The 18,792-nt window shown below is 39.3% G+C and overlaps 1 protein-coding gene across 18 annotated transcripts in view; it reads right to left on the reverse strand.

Annotated features, from left to right (window-relative positions):
• The window catches only part of LOC110975666 (uncharacterized), a 78,812-nt gene that overhangs the window by 6,738 nt on the left and 53,282 nt on the right, over positions 1-18,792 (reverse strand). For 3 of the 18 annotated variants that reach the window (XM_022228386.2, XM_022228411.2, XM_022228341.2), the window contains exons 14-32: positions 17,523-17,564; positions 16,246-16,393; positions 15,863-16,008; positions 15,426-15,533; positions 14,901-15,092; positions 14,341-14,376; positions 13,715-13,795; positions 12,580-12,949; positions 12,035-12,225; positions 11,602-11,652; positions 8,774-8,887; positions 7,825-7,878; positions 6,837-6,884; positions 5,843-6,046; positions 4,699-4,773; positions 3,636-4,154; positions 1,729-2,331; positions 1,120-1,347; positions 424-732 (exon numbers count right to left, since the gene is read on the reverse strand). In XM_022228386.2, the coding sequence (XP_022084078.2) occupies positions 424-732; positions 1,120-1,347; positions 1,729-2,331; positions 3,636-4,154; positions 4,699-4,773; positions 5,843-6,046; positions 6,837-6,884; positions 7,825-7,878; positions 8,774-8,887; positions 11,602-11,652; positions 12,035-12,225; positions 12,580-12,949; positions 13,715-13,795; positions 14,341-14,376; positions 14,901-15,092; positions 15,426-15,533; positions 15,863-16,008; positions 16,246-16,393; positions 17,523-17,564 (3,519 nt within the window). The remainder of the gene's footprint in view (positions 1-423; positions 733-1,119; positions 1,348-1,728; positions 2,332-3,635; positions 4,155-4,698; positions 4,774-5,842; positions 6,047-6,836; positions 6,885-7,824; positions 7,879-8,773; positions 8,888-11,601; positions 11,653-12,034; positions 12,226-12,579; positions 12,950-13,714; positions 13,796-14,340; positions 14,377-14,900; positions 15,093-15,425; positions 15,534-15,862; positions 16,009-16,245; positions 16,394-17,522; positions 17,565-18,792) is intronic. The other 15 variants (XM_022228351.2, XM_022228464.2, XM_022228377.2 and 12 more) reach the window with 14 other exon arrangements.

The following is an 18,792-nucleotide window of genomic DNA, read 5'->3' on the forward strand; positions in this document are numbered from 1 at the left end:
AAGTTGAATAACCTGTTGTAGAGTGACAAAGTAAGTAAGACGGAAAGAAAATGGCCTCAAAATTGTCAAACAAGCTGGTGAATCAGATATCAGGATGCTGTTGAAATGGTTAGAAATTAAAGGAAACATTTTTGAACAATAGACCTGTGGAAAAAGATAAAGAGAAAAAGGAAGAAACATTAGTTAGTTAGCTGAAAAAAGCCACCACTTTTAGCAGAAAGAATTCCTAAGGAATGAAACCTCAAATACCATTGAGTAAGAATTACACCACTGTACACACACAGACTTCTCCATTTAAATGTTATGCCCTAAAGTCACCGTTTTGATTAGTAGAATCTATTTCAAGAGAAATTATTTTAAGAGAAAGCTTGAAAGATCACAATCCAGCTGGCTTAAAATGAAGGCTCTTCAGGTCAAAGATACCTTCACGGTCTCCAAACCTATCCAGTGAGCGTGAGCGAGAGCTTATTCCCCCATAAGTCCTGTCTCCGATGTGACGTGACCTGCCACGTTGAGTCTCGGTCCCACTGGACAGACTGTATTCCTTACTTTCCTTTGTCTCTCTCTGGGTCTGGTACCCAGACAGCAAGTTGGTCTTGCTGCTACCTGACCAATAGCCATCGTTATTCAGTCCAAACTCATTGTCCACGGACATGGAACGTCGTAGGGGTCGGGTCGGAGTTGAGAGGTCAAACCCACCACCTAGGGAAGAGCTAGTGGACTGCAGGAGGTCTGTGGGAAGAGAGAGAGAAATGCTAATAATGCGAACATTTAAAGGGGGGGGTTAGAAGAGGCTTAAGTATGAATTAATTAACAAGTGTCTGTCTTTGCTGCAGATATGCAAAACTACAATTCAGGAATATACCTTAGTGTAAAGGTCCTAACCATCTCAGCATTAACTACTAGTGGAGAATAAGGAGATTTGAAAACAGCACCCATAATATTGAATCCATCCATAGTCTTCCCTCCAAAAAGCCCCAAACAAAACAAAATCAAAAAGCCGAAACTACTCCCAAAGTTGCTGGTGATAAGTATAAGGAAAGGACAAGTAGTGAGCAGTGACTCAATGGGAGGTTTTGTCAATCACCCTTCAAGAGACACAGGGTTTTACTAGCTCACCTGACTTGCTGTTGAACCTGCTAGGTGTCTGTACTTCAGCATGCTCTACCTCAACGAGCCTGGATGGCAACTCCTCAGTGCTAGCATTGTTATTGTTGAAGGAAAACTGAGAGGTTCCTCTGGTTCCAACATTACCGCTGTTGTAGGATCTGAAAGACTCGGAGGTGTTTTGAAAAGCACTAGCCTGGTAAGAGTGCCCCGGACGGGCAGAGGGGACTGACAGACTTCCTGAAGGGTAAAAAGAGAGAGATTGATAATTGTAAGATTACAGGATCGTAAATCTCTGGTAGCACTCTGAGAGGCACTGCGCTGAGTTATTTTGGGGAAAAGTATGTAGCTGAACTTCTGTAACTTTACAGATCATGGAGTCCACTGAATGGTTCAGGAGGCACAACTTAGCCACTTTACATCAAATAGGGCTTTTGTTTATATTTGGTTTTATTTCCTCCAAAGCACTTGCTATGCAGTGCTTAAGTAGAAGATTGTAAAATATAAGCTGATTATATGGAGACCTAGGGTAGATTCTATTTGTCCCTGTGTACAGTTTCACACTACAATGAAATAGCTTTGAAACAAATGCATCGTAAGTAAGAGAGAAGTGCCAATTACCTGAGGGTTGTTTTCCAAGAGTACTTGCACCTCCATAGGAACCAAATCCATTGCCAAAGCTGGTTGGGCTACCATACGCACTGTCAGCATTGAAGCCTGTGGAACGGTCAATGGTATGGAAGCCAGCCTTTGGACGTGTCACACCGATTTCTGGTGACCCATCGTAGAGGTCCGACGCTGACCGTCCATAACTGTTGTCCCGTTCCTCTGAACGATACGACTCATAGGTCTGGAAATTGGAGCTGTAGGGAGATGTGCTTGCAGCTGGGATACTGACTGGTGAGGTTGTTCCAAAGTTACTCCGCTGATCCTGTGTGCTGAGATAGGAATCTGCTCCACGACTACGATAACCCATACTATCCACAGAGGATGCACCGATACTAGAGGTACGGCCGCGGTTGTTGGCACTGATACTTCCACTGGCATAGCCACTGGATTGGGTCTGAGCAGAGGCGTTCTCCGAAGTGATGAAGTTGTAATTGGGAGGCGGGGGGGAACGACCCAAGGTATTGGAGATGCTAGAGGACTGGGTGCCAGTCGAGGGACTATCCTGAGGGATTGGATTGAAGCTTGCTGAGCGGTAGACTGGAGCAGCAGCGATAGCTGGTGGAGACGGGTAATTGTGGAATAGGAAATTTGGTGAATGATTCAATACAGAATAGCTGAACTGGATGAAAGCGCTCTTAATGGCAGTGTATAGGATTTGCAAGATCTCAAAAAGGGGACAGTTGAATTATCTCAAAATATCTTACTGTAAAGTAAGTACATAATAGTGTCAGACAATCTGCGAAATCTTACCGCCAAGAATGCTGTCATTTTCGAGAAAAGAGAAATTTTGGTTTTTTAAAAAAATTGTACAGACAATCTTTGGAAAAGACAATTTGTTCAAATAATGCAACCGTTAACGTGCACAACGAAAACGTGTGAAGCATCGAGCTGTTGGAAGGGTCTATATTAAGGGGTAATATATAAACTGCCAATGCGCCTTTGATAAGCCTAAAATCATCATTAACTGTACTGAATCCTGGTTTTCTTGAACCAAATTTCTGAATTCATGACATTTAGCTTTCTGTTTTTTCCAAGAACAGTAAACTCTCTACCCAAAATGCAAGGATAATTACCATATTTACTTATTTATAGAGTGTTATGATTGGCACTGATGGTGTGTGGACAGTTTTTGACAGATGTACATATAGGTACCAGTGGAGAGTGAACAATGACTGTGTGGTTGATCGTCCACGTGTACGTTCACATGTACATGGTCACGCAGTGACTTTGGTGACTGCAGTCACTTCACAGCCCGATGAAACGTTGCTTATTCAACAAATTCTCAGCATTGCATTGTTGAAGAGGAAACACAAATTCGAAGGTAACTTGGCCAATCACTGGTACTAGGTGAAGCCATGTGAAAAATACACTTCTGAGGGCCATAATCGGTCGACAGATGGACCTCCCCTGTGCACTGTATAGGCACTCAGGAACGACCTGTGGCCCATGGATTTTTGCAAGACAAATAACATGAGCTGTGCTTCAAGGTGTATCCAAATGAACACAGTTTTTTATTTTCTCAAAGCAGTGATCTAAAAAAATGAAAAAAGTTCGCGGAATAATATACAAAGTAAATTACAACCCCTAAATTGGCCAATTTGACAAATTGCAGTACATGGAAATCCTACACACTACCTTTAACTCTATCAGGAAAACTGAAAATTTATCTTTAGGTTTTTCATTCTTGTAATCATTATGCAATTTTATTCATGACAACTACATCACGAACATACACTTGGCAAATAAACTCATAGCATTTCAATGGTCTGTACTGCTTTTTCTTCCAACTAAAATTTCCCTGCTTTATTCAGCTAATGTTTCTTTGAAAACGATGGTATTTGATGTCAACTTCTCGTTACCTGGCAACGCTGTATTGGTTGTTGATGGGATTTCTATCGCTAGAGGTCCATTTTCTATCCCTCCCTGCAACATGGCTTGTAGATTCTGGTCTTGTGCGGCATCAGATGTTGAGTAAGATTTAGAAAAGGTCTGATGGCTGGAGGATGTCTTGAAGCTGGTCCCATCTGGTAGGGGTACCGACTTCTCCACAGAATGTGATGTTGTAGTCTCTTCAAACGTGATGGTGAAGGGTTGAGGGCCGGCATTTTGCTCTGGGAATGTGATAATCTGGTTCTGTCCGGAGTGGGCATTGTTGTATGATGTCTGCCTGTCCAATGTGCTGTAGGTTTGTCCATTGGCACCCATGCTTCCTTGGTAACCACCATCACGCAGGGTGGAAAAGCCATCATTGGCTGTGTAGTTGTTACGGACGTCTTCAACGTGGATATTGGTGGTGTTGTAGTTAACATTGGATTGCTGACGGTCATTTTGAATTGTCTTAGCACCCCATGTGGCATATCGTGGGGTTGTACCTCCAGCTAAGAATCAAGAGAAAGAGTCATTGGTAAATTCCTCTAAGCCAGTAGCCATTCTTTTCATTTGGAAAAGGTTTTGAAAGAATCGGAGTTGTTAAGTTGAAGTTATCAAAATCTTTGTCACATCTTCAGGAATAAATAACTCTTCCTTAAGGACTTTTTTGCTGGTATTCAACTCTGTCATCAGCTATACCTTACCGGTCTTGTCATAATTTGGCCAAATGAAGAAGAAATTCAACTTTTTCTCAGCACGGGATTTTGAACCTACAATTTTAAATACCAGCAAACAACAGTGAACACTCAAATTGCTTGGATTGGTCTTTTTTTGACAGTTGGTTTGAAAAAAAAACAGGAAAATTAGTGTGAGACAATTACAGAAGCATCAGTCATGAAATTAATTGCGAGTCTTTATAGAATTTTCTGCTATGTAATCAATCTTAGAAATACCATGAAAACTAGACCAACAAGTAAAATATTAAATATTAAAAACAATCTTTGGAGTCCCCATCCCCCAGTATTTGGCTTTGCCCAGGAGGAAAATTAATACCTGCTCTGTTCTGGACCTCTGATCGGTTCAGGGTCTGTGTTTGAGTCTGGGGCGGAGAAATTGTTATTGATGGTGCTGTCCAGAAAGAAGAATGCACAAAGAAAGAAAAAAGGTTTGCAAGGTTAATAAAGGAGCACACAAAGCAACAGAGTGGAAATTGACAAAAGGTTTGTTCAAGACAGGGAAGGTTAATCAAGAAAGAAGTCACTCTAGTTGGCAACTTTTTCACGCCACTAAATTATATTGAGAGGAATGTTCCACCATGAAATGGTGTTGATCACTGAAGGTAAAAAGGTCAATTTTGCACAGCAAAACAGCTGATTTGAACAATGTGACGGTAAAACAAAACAAAAACCTCTATCCATAATCAATTTTTAAGTTTTTCATTAATCGTTTAAACAGACCACTCGGACTGTATTAAACATTCAAACATAAAAGTTAACACAGGGACAGTTATGGACTCTTTGTGTTCCAAGCTCAATTAGTACAATCCCCATTCCAATAAACACAAACCTTCCATGCACATGCCTATATGTTAGTGAGCTACATCACCACCAGTTATTCTGAATTTTAGTATTTTCCCACACCATGCAGTTCTGAAAACCAAAGAGTAACCGCTAACAGAGTAAGCTTTGAAGTAACAAGGGTGCCAAGGTGCCTACTTGATAGATTTTGCTAGAAAAATAGTCGACCAGTTAAAATGTCTGTCATTGGTTAAATCCATTTCAATTTAACCTGCATCAGAATATTTTCTACAAAAGGTTGGGCGCAAAAACTCGAAAATTTCACTGAGCTCTGCTCCCCTAACCGACTGCAGCTACTGTCATAAAAAATGATAAATTTATGTTTATCAAACTCAAATATTTTCTGTTCTGAATTGCTTGTTCTTCACTGAATTTAGAATTTGAATGCAGACGTTCTGAAAAAGAAGTTATTCTTGAAATCTCAAGTTCTAGAATATGTCGTTGGTACTCCAAAATTTGCAGTTGGCATGGAGAAACCTATATTACTGTTCTGAAAAGAATGTGTGCTAACAATGTGCATGTTGAGTAGGGATTTGAAGTGCACTGTAATGGCGCCCTCTATAGGGTGTGCATGGACTGGATGTGTTGTGTTAGTTGATCAACTACATGCACGTATCTACCTCTCTGTCTGGCAAAGTCTTCAGCACTGGATCCCAATGGTATGGTATCTGTGTTAGCATCTTGTTCTGTAAAGTTAGGGCGCTGGCCGCGTTTAATACAGCCGATGCGTTGATAAGGAGGGGGAACTTGAGGACCAAAGAGGGATGCTTCAGGGTTGGGGGTCAAGGGTCGGGGGTTAGCTTTACCAATTGAGCCCCAGTTAGCTGGAAAATGAGTAAAAATAAAAAGACATGGGCATTTTAAGAGTGATGGACATTTCAGCACCCTTAAGATTATGAGGAATAGCTGGATGCCTTGTTAAAAATTGAGTAATGGAAAGACAGCCATCCTTGATTTATTATGAAATAATGGAATAACCTATGGAATATTATGAACAAAGCAGAAAAATACCAATACACAATGAGAATTTTCAAAGTAGCCCAGACTTGTCAAGAGGTCAGTCTTTTGCTAACCCAACTACTTGACTCTGAAGTATGTCAGAATATCGTCTTGAAGTTTTCTAATTAAGGGGAATTAAGCCAGAAACAATTTTTAAAGTGCATTGATGTAACGGAACACAGCACCACAAGAGCATATCAGGAATCGTTCTTATTTGCTTTGAAGATAAAAGGAATACATTAACTTGTCTGCAACATTTACCGACTTCAATATACTTATAATGTTCACTTCCGTGGGTAGTAAAATGTGCTCAAATTTGTATGTTTGGTTTTAAAAAGTTAAGCAGTGCTGTACCATTAAACTGTACCCTGGGGGCAGGGTACCTAACCTCCTATCAAGTTGTTATAAGCTATGTACGGAATGAATGAGGGTAGTTTGCTCTGTCTCGATCTACATGACTGGATGATAATGATCTACAAGAACTGTTACTCTAGATGGTTATGGTCGGTGCAACATGCTAACTGAAGCGTGTGGTGAGTATGATAACTTCCTATGATTATTTAGGCTATTTTGCTAACTATCTAGGCTACAGTGACACGCTGAAGCATCAGATACCTGCTTCTTGTCTCGTTTCTTTCAGGCTGCTTTTCTTTCGACGCATTTCTGAGATTAAGAAAACAGCACAGCGATACAGTCCACAGTCAGACCATTTCCCTACAACTTCTGATGTGCTTAAAACCACACTTAACTGGAAAGGCAAATTCTGTCTGGTAAAACTATGTATGAAATAATGTCTAAAAACCTCAAATCGGTACACAAACCCAAGCCCATTTAACAAAAATGTGGACAATTTCTTGCTAATATCCAATCTGCAAGCACACCTGGGCAAGCTCTTTTTTCTTAGCAAACAGCATAAAATCTCAGTGTAAGTTGGTGACAAACTTGAAAATCTTCCATGTTCATGCAGGATGTGAGATCACAGTCCACTAAGGATGAATAGCTTGTAGGAATGTGGGATAAGTTTCAGCAATTTCTCCAACAATGGGCTTTGCTGAGCACAAAAGCACCTCATGCGTGGAATTCTAAAATTGAACTGATAAATCTGATTGGATATTTTATATTGTTTGAATGTGATTATTTTTAGGTCTTAATTCCATATTATTTTCATTAAATCAATCATAAAAAATATGCTGTTTACAATACAAGTAGTACTGTATGTACAATAAGAATTAGCCAACTATATCAGCTATGAACAAGGACAAGATTGGAAAAACTGTTAAGACCAAGAAAAAGTAGGAAATTATGAAGAAATGGTATTAACAGTGCAAAATGCAAAAATAGGATAAAAATAATTGCATGAATTATTGCCAAAAACGATGAACAATACTGAGCATATTTGAACCAAATGACACCAAGTTTGGAAAGATGAATAATTGAATTGGCTGAAGAAAAAAAAATTTCCTACAGTTTGGTTATAACACATTTGATGAGGTTTGTTTTTCTAGACGACTGCAGGAAAAAATATTGTGTTCTGCTGATATCTATCTGAAATGTTGATTGCCCAAAAGGATGAGTTGAGAAATTCCACTTGTCTGTTACGTACCATCTACTGTTGCATAATGAACAGCACCAGAACCAGTACCTCCTACATGCAGATCTGGGGGAGGGAGTGAAATGGATAGAATGGCTGATAGTCAGCAGATTTGTGGCAAGCTGTTAGGGAATGCTGGGAGGTATTATTGGATCCCATAGCTAACCGAGCAAAATGGAAAACGAGAAAAAAATGGAATGCTGACGTCTGAAAGAATTCAGACATTACCAATGTATCTTAAAAGATAGACCATACACAGGCTTAAAGTCTGGTCCCTAGAGAGCCACAATGACGATGAAATGCGTTCATGATTAAGATCACAGACTATTCAGACAAAGGTTATTTATGGAAGGCTTTGTGGTGCATTAAATACACAACAGGGGTTGAACTTTGAACTTTGCAGGTTCTGCTTATTACATGGCTTGGAAGTTTATTATCGGGCTTTGCAAATGAATATCTTTACAATGAAGGCTGCATGTTTTGGGCATTTCTGGTTTGACTTCCAAATCTTTGGGGATATAAGGTTCTCTAAAATGCTTTTCCTGTCACGTGACTTGTCGTAAGAATCTGTGACACTGGAATGCAAAAATGCAGTCAGGGAACACGTGGATGGAATTTTCAAAAAATGTCAAACTTCCTATTGATACTGATGTTGATGCTCAGCTGCATTTATGAAATACCCAAAACAAGAGCTGTCCAATGTGCAAAACGTGACACAATTTTCAAAGTAAATGAGATCATTAGTCCACCCTTAGGGGGATATGACGACCAAGAAATCTGAAACCTGCAGTTTCCAAGTTTTGCATCTTAGGCAGGACAACAAATAAGCCTGCTCTCATTTTGTTTAACATTAACACTGCTGTGGAAGGACAAGCGAGGGACTACTTATGCTGGCTGAGACATGGGGGGCATTGGGGAAGGGGTGGGGGAGATTTGTGGAGAGGGGAAGGGGTTTCATTACCTGATTCCAGAGATGACCGATGTGATGTAGCAGATATCAGGGTGGGGGTTTCGTACTGGCTCTGTCTGTTGCTAGACCCTGTTTGTTCTTCCATACACTCCTGCATACGTGACTCTATGGGACCAGGCCATAGAGATAAAAACAAAGAACAAGGCATGCATGACACATATACAGGGATGGAAGACAGAACATGCAGGTATGGGTCAAAGGTTGGGAGTCAAGGGTCACACATGCTGTATAAATGTGAGATGGTGGATTTTTGGTGTTGGGTATCCATGGAAATGGTGACGTCATGTGAGTGTTGAAGATTCTTATTCTAAGGTTTTCAGAATTGAACAGAAATGTTCTGGACTTATGTATAACAATTTGTGGCACTGTCAAGGTAGGAACATTAATTAGAGTGAGTTCATTTCAGAGATTTAAATGAATCACGTAACTGATACATCACTTTATTCTTACAATTAATCAGTGTTATGTCTAGTAAATGAATCGCTCACTGTCATAGTTTCATTTATTTCCTCTGACTACTATTTGTGAACTTGATTCTCTCAAATGTAAATGTCTTCTTGGAGTCATGCAACATGCTTTTGCAAAATATATCTCACATACAACATGAAGTCATGAACGAACCAAACTTTTTTCTAGTTTACAACACTCAGAATGAAACGGGCAGTGAACAGAATAAAAACAACTTTCCCTCCAAACAAACAACAAATAAAAAATCTGAAAAGCATAAGATGCACAGTAATAGGGTTTAGAAAACTAATATCAACTGATGGATACATAACATATACATTAATGAATTGATGCTGGTCATGTGACATGTAAGGCATCACTCTTGAACAAAAACATGCAAAATGTAAGAAAGCAGGCAAGATAAAAAAAATCCACTTTAATAAACACAACACATAAATGAACAATAAAAAATGTATTGTCAAGCAGCCAGCAAGGACCAGTGTCATCTGTTGTTAGCATGGCTCTTTTACAACCAGATTGACATTAATGCCCTTTTTATCACCAGAAGGTACAAATTTGAACTCTTGAAAAGTATGGTTTGTCTTGCGAGTACATTTTTTGGATTGAGGGTAATATTCAGAGAAAGGATGATTTCTTTTCAGACAGCCGACGGAAGCTGAAAAGACGTACGAACAAGAATACAATTTGTACAAGGTTGAATTCAGTTCTGATGAGCTAGCTAAAGCCAGAATGAAGTACAAACTGGGTAAGGGAAGTAAAACGAAATCATATCCGAAACAGTTTTGGGTTATGCTAAATGAAAGGACTGAGTCCAACTTTTGCAGATATCAATAATTGCAATCTGATTGTAATTCTTTGAGCCTCGTTGTAGAAACATATCCTGCTGTAACCAAACATGTACATCCACTGTGTAAGTTCACAATGACAGCTGAGATGAATAGTTTGAATGTGGCTTACAACTGAGATCACAGAACAAGCACAGACATGCAGAAAGTAACAAGGTAATGCCACCGACATCTTAAAAAAGATAAAAAATACCTTTAAGTTAGTTCTGCTCCTTTAAAGGATTACGGATCGAAGGTCTGGATAAACAATAATCATTAGCGATTGAACAAATTCCATGTGAGCCACCTGCATGATTCATTTGGATAAATTGTGACAGAGAGGAAATGTTTCAGCTTATGGTTTCCAAAGTTCTGCAAAATTTGCAGAGAATGTTTCACTCTTCCACCTGCTGTGAAGACCCGCTCAATAAAGTCCTCTCCTCTGAAGAGAAAAACCAGCTGTAAGTGAATCAGTGTGTGTGACCAGCAAGTCTGTTAGAACCAGCAAATCACGAACTGTCAAATATTCCTAAGACTGGGCAAAAGAGAAGACAGTGATGCATGCACAGCCCACAGGAAACTCCACATTTCAGCAGTAACTTCAGGACATGTTGGTAAGAAGTAAACCCAACCTTTTGAAGGACATGTTGACTGGCTATACAGACGAAAAATGTCACAATGTCACAGTTGAACAAATGCCATAGCCCTCTCACCAATAGTTTTCCACAACTTGACACAAGAAATTTCTCATATAATCCCATGAAATAGTTTGATATCAAGAAAAACAAGTCTACGGTAAAATCTCAAATGCTTTTAAGCCATCCACAGAAAACAGCAGACCTATGTATTAGTGTTAGCTTGAATCTGTGGGAAAAAATGGGTATTAATTTATTTTCCTAATTACGTACGTTACTGTTACATGTAGGGATGTGCCTTCTTCCTACATGTACATATGAAACCGAATTGCAGCTTTGAACAAGTTATTATTCCACATGTGATTAAACCCATTGCAATGCAACTTTAGTCATATTTATGAATGCATTAAAGTAAGGCCACCAAACATGATCTATGAATTCCTGTAGTCAGCAGATGCATCTGGATACCAGCATTTCCATGGTTACTGTGTCAGCTTGGTAACAATTTGTCTCACCTGCCAAACCACTATGCACAGATGAGGAGATGTCAACATTGCTTAAGACTTGTGCTAAGTTTGGCACCTCTGTTTTGAACAGGTCCAACAAGTTGTTGTTAACAAGTGTAGCTATAATCACAACTCTTAGTAACTGGAGTTAAAACTATCCTAAGTTAAGTCGCACACTAAAAGAAAAACAATAAACCACTATTGGTTCAAGACACTTTAGTAAATGAACATGAATCATACAACCGTTTCAGACTTTAAAACCTCTTTAACATCACATGTTCGAAAACAACTATTCAACTTTGCCATGTTTAAAATGCCACTGTACCAACACTACCTCATGTTCTTGAGAACATTTAAAAACCTCAACAATTCATCAACAAGCTTACCTTGCTGGTTTTGTACTGAGGACTGGGTGAAAGACGTCTCTTGGACTTGGTCTAGAAATCAAGTTAGAAATCATTGGATAATATGAGCCAAGTTTATTTTTTCTAAGAAAATCATGCACTGTACCCAGAGTGGGTTATCACCACTCATGTTATGTGATCCATCGAGAACCAATTTTAGCTGCTTAAACAGAAATTGGCTGAGTACATGCAACACTTTACAAGATACCGGTTACCAGCTAAAATGTCATGCAATGCCTAATGCTAGTGACTGGTTCCCTGCTGACTCCTGCCAAGTACCTAATTATACTCTGTTGGGCAGTTCATGCTGAAAGACAAGTTCTGTTCGCTCTCTGATACAGCAACTTTGGGAATTCACAGTATAGCACTTCAACATTTTTATTTAAGCAGACAAGACAAAAGTGTTGTGCCTTACCTCGTTGCTGGTCCACTCCTCCGCCTTGCTCCAATCGCTCTCTCTCCTCTGCCTTTGAGTTGACAGCTATCCCACCTTTCTTGCCATCAACTTTCTTCATCTCTACACCTTCATGGTTGATCCAAAGATCAGGAGGCACAGTGCCACTGACCTTGCCATTCTGCGACACAGACTGGTAGCCGACCAAATTGCTGTCAATCAAACAAGAACTATTCCTTTAAGTCTGGAATGATGTCAATCACTTCAGAATATTTAGGAATGAGAGGGAATATGGCACCATATGCCAAATGAAAAAATGGAATTACTTGTAAGATTTCACCACAGGAATTTTTTTACCATCATTTCCAAAAAGTCTTGCAGCATAGTTTCAGGTTGTGTAATTGACCTTTATGGGGCAAGGCAGTGATCATTATCCATCTATCTAAATGGTACCGTACCTCTAATGTCCAAAGATGATTTCAGGAATGAGAGGAAATGGTCCCCAGCTAAGATATTGTGATAAAAATGTTCATTTCACTTTTGGAAGTCTGTGTTATTCAACTTACGCAGAGCCCTTGGCCTTTCTACGTTCTCTGTATGAATGACCACAGCAGACACAGGCTGCAGCCCCACAGCAACACTTCAACCAGCACTTGGCACAATCATCTTCATCCTCACAGCAGCAAGGGCAGCACGCTGCGATGCAGGCAGCAAGCGGGCCGCAAAATGGTGCACAGCAACCGCAGGCATCTTCACACAGGGCAGCACAGCAGGGACAGCAGTCGGCACAGCAGGCACAGCAGCCACAGAGGAAGCAGAGCAACAACAGCACAGCGATGATGATGATGAAGAGAATGGCTAAGATGATCACCAACCACAACCACCATGGGAAACCCATCGCCTCGGCATTGGCCAGTGGAGGTGGTGATGTAGGCTCTGTCTCAGACAACAAAAATATCACAAATTCATTCCAGAAATTTACTTCTTAAAACCAGCCATCCTCATAGAGCTCTGAAACACCATTACTACGACAGCAAAGTGAAACGGTTCATTTCAAAGACCACAACATATGAAATAAGCATGTCAAAACTGACAAACGAACCCCTGAGGTGAACAGAGAAAAGGATGGAATCACAGCAATGGAAAATGAACTCTCACTTTTCCTTTTTAATGGAATGAAAAATGAGATAAACAAGCACAAATATCAGATAAGTGCTTAAGTTGGTATCCTGGTATCACTGGTATCCTACCCATGAAACTGTTATAGGGGAAGGATTTGAACAAAACTGAACGCACTCAACAAAGTTTCTAGTCTGGAAAGCTATTGGAAAATCAAAGTAACAGTGAAATTACACGGATGTGTGGAAAATGACACCCAAGGGACTGTCTTGCTGATAATTAAGAACAGGAAAAAGCAAACAATAGGAAAGGTGACACAGAACAAATCACAGCAAAGGTTCCGAATCTTACTGACTTAACAGGACAACCACAAGATAGGAAAAAAAGGAGGTGGAACTCACACTAATAAAAACGGTGTCAAATATCATGGACTGTGCTACAACAGTACTTCCATGAAAAAAACTACATTCAAAAGACAAGTTAATATGGCATGCTGAATCTTTTGTTTACTTCAATCCTTATTTTGGAAGGTAAATAGGAGGAAATGAAGATGCAAAATTTGAAAGTTTCAGGTTTCAGCACCTTCTTCTGCCGTAGGCTTTGGGAGTCTGGCAGGTATTAGAGGCCTGTCAGGCAGCAGAGGTATTGTGGGCAAGTCCAAAGCTACGCAGTAAAGGTGAAGAAATTGTTGGCACAATTAGCACATTGCTGACTCTCTTAAATAGTTTTCCTCAACAGGTCTATGGGTAACTGAAAAGGGCCTTATATGAAAGATTTGAGCAAAGTATCTTGCTTGATTTTAAATTCTTCATAAAAAGGCTGTGTCGCACATGCAAGTTGTAAATATGGTAAATGAAATGTATTACTTAATTCTGGAGAGAATTATTCACTTTGGGGTTGCCAATTTCCACTCACTGGAAACATCGTACTGCGTCATTAGCAGGTCACAAAACAGATCAGATCTCTCGCCAGACTTCTGCTAACACAGTTACATTCATACAATGTCATACTGAAATCCACTTCAAAAATGCTTCATAGTTTGCCAGTCACTTGTCCCCAAACTGTGGAAATGTACCTTGGATATCCCTTCCTATTCCCCTCTTCAAACTGAAGTTTCCTGACACTCTCTAATACCCAATCAGGGCATGAAATGAAGTTGATAGTGAAGGAAGAAGAATTTCTTTGACAATTGTCTCCATTTGTCTTACCTGGATTGAGAGGCCCAGGTTCTACTGGTCTACCGACTATACAGCAGACCAAAGGGTGCACACAAAGCAAGGATGACGGTGATATCAGTGATGCAAGCAGAGGTGGTGGCATGTTGGAAAGGGTTGGATGAAATACACACACACAAAAATTAATGCACTTCAACATCTATGACATTATAACAATGGTTCAGTGCTCTTAATACAAACTGGGCATTGAGGAACAAATGTGCTAATTTGTTAGAAGTTTTTGTTTTGTTTGGGCGTCATGAAAATTTGGTGGACAAAGTTTGTGCATAGTACTGTTGGTGAATAGTTCCCTTAGGCATGATATAATGAATTGTCTGACTACTCAACAATCTGTGAAGATATGTAGATGATGTATAAGTTACTTTTCGAAAAGGGAAAAACCAATCAGAAAATATTAAGTGATGAGATGTTAAATATGTTTTTCTACTTTTCCCCCCCCCCAAAAAAGAGAGAGAATTATGAGAACCAAAAATATATTACAGCACATTACAAATCCAAACTAAAGCACAAGTGTAACAACTCTTCACATTTACCCGGTGTAGTGTGAGACACAACCTCCGATATAGGACCTGCTCCCTTGCTGGTGTGAGCTTGGATCTTGAAATAGTAAATGGTGCCTGAAGTCAGCCCGGAGATCAATGTAGTTAATTCCTCCCCATCAAGTGTCACATCAGTCCAGTCAGAATCCTCCCTTGAATCGATGGCAGAATAATAAATGGTGTATCCTGTGTGTCAACAAGACAGAGGGAAATGAGTGGTGTGTGTCATTGTTAGATGGTAGCCTCGTTGGTCTGGTTTCTGGATCAACAATAACAGTGGGTTTGCAAAAACAAGTCCTTGATACCGGTACCAAAGTCCAAAGTTATGCCTGTGGCCAGAAATAACATGTCGGCCTATGGAAGCCATTGGCTACCAGCTGTGGCTATGTTCCATAGACATGTACTAGTTGTAGTCCATTCATTTACACAACTTTACAAAGGGAACACTTCATGACGAAACCAGGTTATATCTCAGCAAACTGTGATCCTAATGCGTGACTGATCTCATCCTCATCTTACCTGTGATCTGACCATTGGGAGTCTTGGGCGGTTGCCACCTCAATTCCAGGGTAGTTGTTGAGTTCTTGACATCATCAATTGTTAGTGATCTTGGTGGAGAGGTTGGAGCTAAGTTAAAAAGCAAAATAAACTATTCGTCAGAGAAGGGCCCTGCTTGTTGGTAAAATAGCAAAACAAAAGGAAGAATAACCCTTATGAAGGACTAAATAACACAGCACACATCTGCATAAGTAGTGGGGATTTCATTTGAAAAATTCATTTCTTGCCATTAAGGTTTGAGAAATGTTGGAGAAAATTTACTTAATAAAAACATTGAAAGAAGAAAGAAAAGCCAAATCTCTTAGCCAATTCATAAAAACACAGCTCAATCAATGCTGTCTTTAATTACAGCCAAGCTCTGCACCAAAAGAACAAAAGGAAAATCTTGAAGAAATTACCAGTCTCAAAAGTAGTATTAAATGCCTGCATGCTGACTCCACTCTCACGATTTCCTGAAACAGCTACCACTGTGAAAAAGTACTTTGTGTACGGAGAGAGATTGTTGATTGCGATGGAGGTATCAGAGGAGTTCTCGAACATCACCCTAAGACAAAAATGCAGGAAAGGGTAAGGTTACATTTCTTATCATCTAGCATCATGATGACTTCTGGCTAAAGCAAATCTCAGAATGACACTGACACATGTCAAGTTGTGATTGTACTGTACACAAGAGGCTACATAGCCTCACATCATAGCTTTTCTTCTCTTCATCTTACTCCCGTCTGCTTCTTTTCTGCACCTGTCAACAACAAACCTAACCAGTTCATTTGATGACACTCACTTGCTAGAAGTCTCGTACTGGACGATGTAGTATCTATCAGGAGGTTTGTCATCTGGACTGTAATCCTGGTCCCTCCAAGTCAAGAGGATAGAATTGGGTGAAGTCACGGTGGCCTTGAGTTCCATTGGCACAGAAGGTTTGGCTGTTCCTAGATTAATGAAAGCAGAGGGAGGATGAACAATAGATTTGCAAGCCCCTCCCTGATTGGACGATTACAAAACACAGACTGCATGCAACTGGACTGACGCAATACACAATGTCTGTTCAGAGCTCAATATGCCTCGTCATTGTAATTTCAATTTTGTTTCAACATCAAACTTTTTCCCTGGCGCTGGGCTTTTGGGTTTTGGTACAGTATACTGTAAACTGTCCACAAGACCACATGCTACTTGCAGTATTTCTCATCTTTGTCACTTGTAAGCTGTGAGATTTTAATAGGTGATGTGATTTCCATAAACCATTGGGAATGCTACCATGTGTTCTAAGCAGACATTTTGGCTACAAGAACAAAAATGTTTTAATCAGATATCAATATTTTTCCCCAAGAAAAAGGGTATTAATTCACATTTCATGTACATGTAGTTTGCTTATTTTCAAACTTTCTAATTCCAACAAAATGACTGAAGAGCTCAAATGCACGTATGTACTGAGTTAGGATCTGCATATATGTCCAACAAACAAGAACACAAAACAGCTTCTTGATGTGATGAAAGAATCCGTTTGATGGCTGTGATGGTAAACACAATAAATACAAACAACTCAACTTCATAGTATGAAATGGCATTGCTGTCAAATGATGGGTAATGTTACATTATACATTCACAATGGGTCAAAGGTCAAATAAAACAGGCAGCCAATGATGATGCACAAAAACAATATGGATGGTAAAAAAAAGAAAAAAATGACACACATCTCACAAAATTTATTTTCATACCCTTGACTTTAATGTTATAGTTCAGTGGTCATTAAGTGAGTTAAGGTATATTTTTTTTCTTCAATTACAAGAAAAAATTAGACTTTAAAACAATGAATGAAACAATGTACTAAATTCAAAATTCAATTTTCCTTTTTGTAAATTGAAATGTGCATCTAAGCAGTAACAATTGTAGCACCTGCTTTTTCTGAAGGGGCTTTATGAAAACACATTACCATGGCAACAACTACACTATCTGAAAACACAACAAAAACACCTGAAAAAAAATCAAAAATCAACACAAACAAAATATCCAGGGAGATGTGGGTAGTGTTTGCTTTTGCTCTGGCAGATGGAATCTTACTTGTAGTTACGTGTATAATCCTTGTTGGGCTAGGGCCTATCGCTGCGGAGTAGGGAATGAACAGTCTTTTATTGACAGATGAGAAATGTTGCTGGGGGAAAGTTTGTGGGATTATGGAAGCTGGCATCCCACTAAAAAGTAACAAGCATTCCTGCCCAAGCCCTAGTTGAATATCCCAAAGGAATGGACAAGAATTCTTTGCTAAACTCTGCATTAGCATGTGTTTGGGGACAAAGTTGGTTTTGATGAAAATTCTCCCCCCCCTCAAAAAAAAGGGAGATCTTTTACCAGGAAGTTTTTGGTCCTTCATAAAACTCATTGAAAAGTAAAAAAAGAGACCAGGACACGACATCCTTGATGAAAACTGCTGAGGTTAAAACAAAAAGTTAATCAACAAGGTTAAAATGTTGTGAAATGTCGAAATAAATTGACATGTCAACTGAATCGAATATATAATAAACGCTCTCCTCATGCAGTCTTGCAACCAACAATGATCTAAAGATATCTTATAAACACATGAATATATACTGAAGTCATGCTTGATTGGACTCATGCCAAAAATGGGACTAAATGGAAAAATAAACTACCATTGGGTTTGTTTTGATTTCAGGCAAAGTTTGGACAATCATTCCCTGAACAAAGAAACTCATGATAATGGTCCGAATGTTTAGATGCTGTTAGCCATTGAAGGAAAGGTCAAAGGGCACTGGCTATGTAGAGATGATTTAGGATAATGCTGAAGATGGAAATTGCAATGATCATGGGTTATTTCTAGAAGGAATGTTTCTTTTTATGGGAACAATTCTATGATATATGTAATATGTACCACAGCCATCTTTGGTCTTGTCTAATTAGGAGTCTCCGAACAAAGATGGTCATCACATCATAAAAAATCCACAAGAAACATTCCTTTGAAATTATACTGCAGTGACTAATGAATAGAAATTGGAAGAGGTGGTTTTTCACTGATGGTATCTGTTAATGAAGAAACGATTGCTTTTGTAGGATGAAAAGAAATGTAGTGTTCAAATTACTGGCATGAGTAAAAGTTTGTATTAATATATTCATACAGGCCTTGATTAATCAATTTCTCACGTGCATTTACAGAATGCCAGCACAAGCATCATTTGTTTGGTCCCATTAGAATTTCCATTTTTTAACCAATTACTGAATGGTCTAAATTGGAAAGATATTAGCAAGCATACAAAACATACTTTTGTTGAGTTATATTCTTAAGAGAGAAATTGACCAATCAGCAACATGAAGACAC

The sequence above is a fragment of the Acanthaster planci genome, linkage group LG08 (assembly GCF_054643075.1).
Source record: "Acanthaster planci isolate LZ-2023a linkage group LG08, COTS_SCS, whole genome shotgun sequence".
In the NCBI taxonomy this organism is placed as follows: domain Eukaryota; kingdom Metazoa; phylum Echinodermata; class Asteroidea; order Valvatida; family Acanthasteridae; genus Acanthaster; species Acanthaster planci.